A 6000-nucleotide genomic window follows, 5' to 3' on the forward strand; every position below is an offset into this window, starting at 1 on the left:
CAGGCATTGCAAATAAATTATCCTCAGAGATTCCAAGTGTGAACTGAGAATATTCTTTTACACATGCAAAGGCTATATGACTGTGCAGTTCAAAACTGCAAGGACACAAATACACTTTGGATTCTGCTGCTGCTCAGCTTTTCAGCAGGGCCGGGACTGTCTCTGCCCTTGCCCCCTGCTCTTGCTCTGCTGTGCACTTTCTTGCAAAGCAAATCACCTCTCTGGGATGCAGACATGTGCTTGCTCTGTATTCATTCCACAGAATGCAAGGAAAAGGAAGGATATGCAATCTCCTCCTCAATCTGGCACTGTTATCCTAGCTTTAAAGAAAAAAAAAAACTGTCTTAAACAAGAAAGTTAATACCACTTTGGGCATTTAAGAAGAAACACTGACTATTAAAATATGCTATAAAACCAGCAGTCCTTGTATTAGAAATAAACTAGCTCTGATTAAAAAAAAAAATCTTACTAGAAGTAGGAAATCTGAAAGAAGATGTCTTAGTTTAGGCATGCATTAGTGGGAATGAAAACCACTTCCAAATCAGGATGGACACTTTGTAAGACTTGGCAGGACCCCAGTTGTAAGAAATATTTCCAAACTCAATTTGGGATAGAAGGAATTCAGATGCTCACTCGTTGCCATTTCTCTTCTGAAAGCAGACAAATTAACAAAGGTTTCTGATGCCAGCAACCCTCAAATCAAGGATGATTGAAAGAAAAATAATGTAATTTTCTTGTCTGCCATTCCTTGACAAGTTTTCAACAATGTGACAGCATGTGTTGCTTTAATTTATCTTTATCAGTTTTGATTTTCTGTGTCTTTTTTGTGGGACAACTGATGAGGCCAAGTAGGAGGAGAGCTAAGCATTTTTTTTTGCAACAGTAAATAAATGCAGTGTGTGACACAGTTGTGTCATGGCACTGTGAAATTTTACCTACTCTGGTGAAAGGCATCTTATTTCAGTGTGGAATGAAATAATGCCTGGTTTCATTTATGATTACTGACATTTAAATACTCAATTGCATTTTCAATCGCAGTATCACTTTTGATTGAATATAGATGGCAAAATAGCTCAACTTGTACATACAGAAAAAAAGTCTTTTTACAGAGACAGCCATAAGGGGTCACGCTGTAAACAGGATTTGATCAAAGAACACTGCTAACAAAAAATTAAATAGAGTGCTTCCAAATTATTTCTTGATAGGACAAAAATGAATGCTTTGAGCTGTAATGACTAAGATTGCCTTCACTCAATTTTGTTTGCTCATCCTATGACCCAGGTGGTTTTAGCATGCATTTTGCCTGCAAAAAAAAGGAAGACACAGTAATTAATTTTATTTTAGCCTATGTAAGTTGCTTAATTATGATAGTTCTAAGATCTGGGTTGTTTTTTCCTCAGTGTCTGAAAAGGAGGTTTCAGGTTTGGAGAAGGCATTTCCAGGTTTATAAGGCTTATTCACCCATCACATTGGAATATCCAAGAAGAGGATTCAGCTCCCTTTTTTCCTTCCTGTCTTGCTTGGGGTGACTTGTTGGGGTCATATGCTAATGCTGTTCACATTGTGTGACAAGGGAAATGCTGCCTCTCAAACAATGGATTTAGGCAGCTTTCCCCTAACCAACTTAAACACAGAGAACACTAAGAACAATTAATAGATTTACAAATGTATAAAGCAAAGTGTCCTTTTAAGTCCATGTTTATCCCAGTTCATCAGTGTACCCAGGCTCATTGTTTTCTCCCACTGAGAACATAATTGCTGTTGACATATATTTCTGTTTAACAGAGACTGAAGTTAGAGCCCTAGATTGATTTAAGAATTGCTCTAATTTCCTGTTTTCTGGGAAAAGAAAAGAAAAGAAAAGAAAAGAAAAGAAAAGAAAAGAAAAGAAAAGAAAAGAAAAGAAAAGAAAAGAAAAGAAAAGAAAAGAAAAGAAAAGAAAAGAAAAGAAAAGAAAAGAAAACTCTTGCTGCTGTGGTTCATTTACTGCAGAAGAATATGGCTTCTTCTTTTTCCTTAAGAATTGCACTAACCTACACTTAATTATGTGTCCTGTCATTTGTCTGGGTTGCCCACAAATGTAAAAAATACTGGGTATATTTAGTTTGGTAGTTGGCTTGTTGCCACCTGTGATCAAACAAATTGCTGTGCATTGATTCAGTTCCACCTGGCCTGGTAAATGAGCTCTGGAAGAAGCACAGATATTGCCTGTATCCCAGCTTTTTGCAGATGAAGATAAAAGTTGCTTTTCCCTCTCCAAAAACATAAGCAGCAAGAGCTAAATGTTATGTGCCACTACAGTAACATTGATGGGATGCAGAGCCAGACAAGTACAGCTGTTGTCTGTGCTACAAATAAATGTCTTTAATAAGACTCTTAAAAGCTTAGCCAATAAAGGCATAAACCTGCTAATAATTGATATTTATTACATTGTAGTCCTTAAAGTGAGATTTGCAACAGATAAAAACATTACTTATTAACCCAATTCCTGCAAACCAAATTGGAAGTGGTTTTGGATATCCATTTTCTGGAAGAGTTGTTTGCTCAGAACACCTCCTGCCCACTGACAACCAGCATAAAATTCTGTAAATTCTCAGGAAACAGTTGCTGAGGACAATGCCTTGATGAGCGAGCAGTTCCCAGCTGCCACATCCCAAACTGTGTTTTTAGACAGATTGTACTATAAATCTAATGGAACAGTTTTACTACAATGAGGTTATTTGCTGTTATTTAAGTGAAGTGCAATCTGAAATATATCATATTTGGTTCCTTTAGTAACCATACATGTTAAGAGGCTTAGATATGGTAGTTTGAGATGTTATATTCCTTCCAGAACTGAGTGCATGGGTTACAATTTTAATATTCATTTCAAGAGGCAGGGGCATATATTCCTAGGAAGCAACTAGGAGCTGTATTCAGCTGAACTCCAGCCAAACCTCTAAATCTACTCAGTGGAGTGCTTTCAAGCAGAGCTTGAGGCCCTTGGCAAAAGTCCCTGAAACTTGTCTATGAAAATGTACTTCAGTGGTGTGTTATCAGCTCTTTTAATATACTGACCTAAATTCCTGTGAACAATACTAGATGATGGGTTCTTTAAGGAATTCTGTTATTATTTACTGGGGTTTTTTTCATGCGTGAAATACATCTGCAATCTGAGTGAATTTGCAAGAATGACTGAGTATCCTTCATTAATGCATGACTCCATCTTTTCTTGATCATGCAAACAAACCCAGGTGTACTTCAGCTGAAATACTCAAATGTTTCAGTCTGGCTACTTACCTGCATGCAAAAATAAGAAAGTATTCCCTCCAAGACTGTGAGTACTCTGCCAACCTTCTCAACTGCAATTTCATGTTTTGTCAGACCAGAACAGGATAATGTTTTAGATTACTTTGCTTCCAGTAGGAATTTCCAATTCAGACAGCATATGAGTGAAATTACATTATGGGCTGGGTGTTAGGAACAGAACAAACTGGAAAGAAGGAAAGGGAGAGGGGAATGAGACTTTTACCAAACTCAAAAAGCAAGAAGTACCACAAGTCTCAAGAAAAGCAGCAGGTCTTGACCCCATCCTATTTTGGATAATAATTGAGATAAATAATTTAGCTTGAAAATTGAGGTCCAAATGAGGTCCTTTTTCAAGATTTTTCTCCTCTATATAAAGTCAGATTTCAGTTAGTCCACAATGTTGGATAGACATCTTTCAGGAGATTAATGATCAATAATTTAGAACTGACTCAAGACTAGAATCAGGTATTTCAAAATACCATGGACAGGCAGAGTGTTAAGTCCCAATGGCTTCCAGAGAGGTGGAAGGAGCAAAGGTCTGCACCAAAATACCTTAAAAGAGTGTATTTTTAAAATTTGTTTTATAGTTGTTTAATTTTAAAATCATTTTTCAGGACTACAAGTAGAGGGCCTCTTCAGGAGGTCAGCCAGCATCCAGACTATCAAAGATGTGCAGAAACTCTACAATCAGGGTAAGCTATCATCATACCATTGCCAGAGGCAATGTTCATCCTGGTTTTGTTAGTGAAGAAATGCAATCTCTTGCAATTAATTAATTAATCAAATCCATTTCTAACATAAAATAATAAGAGCACTAGAAGAGAAACCTGAAAGATAGCAGTAGGCACTTAATGCTTACCAGAGCCATAAAAAAAAATCTGTAACAGCTAATGAGGTTTGAATCGAAAAGGTGTATTTTTTTCACACACACACACAGAAAAAAATAATAAAAAAAAAAAGTCTGTGCACTTTACTGTAGTTACAAAGTACGGAGTCCCTGTGTCATCTTGCCTCTGGTTATGGCAAAGAAATATAATTTTACCTAATAATATATGAAAAGTAGTGAAGTAATTTTGAAAGTCACAGACTTCCCTGTATAGTCATTTTATGAATTCCCTTTATGAGGAGAACCTCTTTTAGGTAAATTAATAAAACTCTATGCAAATAAAAAATTCAAAAATAAAATATCGGAGTTACCAGCAGCAGAAGGCCAAGAGACTTTCTGCTCAAAATGTTGTATAAAACAATTTTCCAGGAGTTGCTTGAAGAAAAAGTAAAACATATCATTGAGCACCCTTTTTGCTTCTTCTCCTTTTAGGCAAGTCTCTGAATTTTGATGATTATCATGATATCCATACTCTTGCTGTTACCTTGCTTCCTCAGGGAACTCCCTCAGCCATTGCTAACATTTGACTGCTATGATCATATCCTTGAAATCACCAGTGAGTGTCTGTGTGTGTATGTATGTATGCATGTTTGTTTGTTTGTTTGTTTTTGTTTGGTTTGGGTTGGGTTTGGTTTGGGTTTTGTTTGTGGGGGATTTTTTGTTTGGTTCGGTTCGGTTTTTTCAGTGCATCTGATCCCATAAGATAACATCCTGGGTAATAAAGGATCTAAAGCTAAGAATTACAAAACTTCAATTAGGTAGCCTTTGTTAGGGAGTAAGAGTTTATAATGTCATTTATAATGTCCTTTAAAGCATGGGGCTGGAACACCTGAGATACCAGAATATCTGGAAATCATTACCTGTTTACAGAGAATGAGGTTTTTGCCATCCAGGCTATAGCCAAGCTATCAGGGAACCCAGAGGGCTTCCAGTCACAAGCATGCATTTTCCAAATCAAGGATTCATCTGTTCACACAATATCTCAGGGCATTCTGTAGAACAAGGCTGTTCACAGGAAGGTGGTGGGAATTGAGGGATTACAGATTGTCACTCAGAACTGGAAAGAATAGGGGAAATTTGGAAAACTGATGTATAAATGTTAATTTCTTAGTGAAATAATCTTGTCCTAAATTACTGGATTTTTACTTCATGAGAGAGTATAAAATGTGAACAAGTCTGAAAATAATCTGAGGGCAGTGCTTTGTCTAGGAACACCGGGAGGTTTTGCTTGGCAAAGTGCCTGTGAAACATTCATCCTATGTAATTGTTGTTTACTTGTGTTTTCAGTTCTGATGAAATATTTTGAAAAGTGGAGTTTGAAAGAATTACTCCTTGGGCTTTTTTGTGTGCATGCAGGGTGATGTCTGCTGTACTTTACTAATGCTGTGATGATATCCCAAATTTAAAAGATCTTAATCTTGACAGCCAAGCTGGACCACAGCAATGGTACCTTCATGGTGAACACAGTGCAGAAGGCAGCTTTGAAGAGGTGTGATCACAGACAGCTGTCTTGGGATGATTTGAGAATTCTCATTCTGTCTTCTGGAACTGTGTGTATGTGTATGATGTATCTATTACATATCTTAACCTGAAAACCCAGAAATACAGTATTTCTGAAGTGATAGTGAAACTTTTCTCTTTACTGTCTCATTTGAATTTTTTAAGTGTTATTGATAGGACCTGCAAAATAAATTAGCTGACAGACTTAAAAATCAATAAAACCTTGAAGTTTATAAAAAGATTATAAGTTTAAGTATAAAAGTATATATATAAATATATATAATATGCATAAGTATATTTAAGTATATAAGCATAAAAGTATAAAT

The 6000-nt window shown here is 36.3% G+C and overlaps 1 protein-coding gene across 1 annotated transcript in view; it reads left to right on the forward strand.

Moving 5' to 3' along the window:
• The window catches only part of ARHGAP8 (Rho GTPase activating protein 8), a 28042-nt gene extending 22507 nt beyond the window's left edge, over window positions 1-5535 (forward strand). Inside the window, 4 exon segments of the mRNA XM_062491569.1 lie at window positions 3903-3980; window positions 4607-4661; window positions 4663-4730; window positions 5531-5535. Coding sequence (XP_062347553.1) covers window positions 3903-3980; window positions 4607-4661; window positions 4663-4730; window positions 5531-5535 — 206 coding nt within the window.
• Window positions 5536-6000: the final 465 nt, after the last annotated feature.

The sequence above is a fragment of the Cinclus cinclus genome, chromosome 4, assembly GCF_963662255.1.
Source record: "Cinclus cinclus chromosome 4, bCinCin1.1, whole genome shotgun sequence".
NCBI classification, from domain to species: Eukaryota; Metazoa; Chordata; class Aves; order Passeriformes; family Cinclidae; genus Cinclus; species Cinclus cinclus.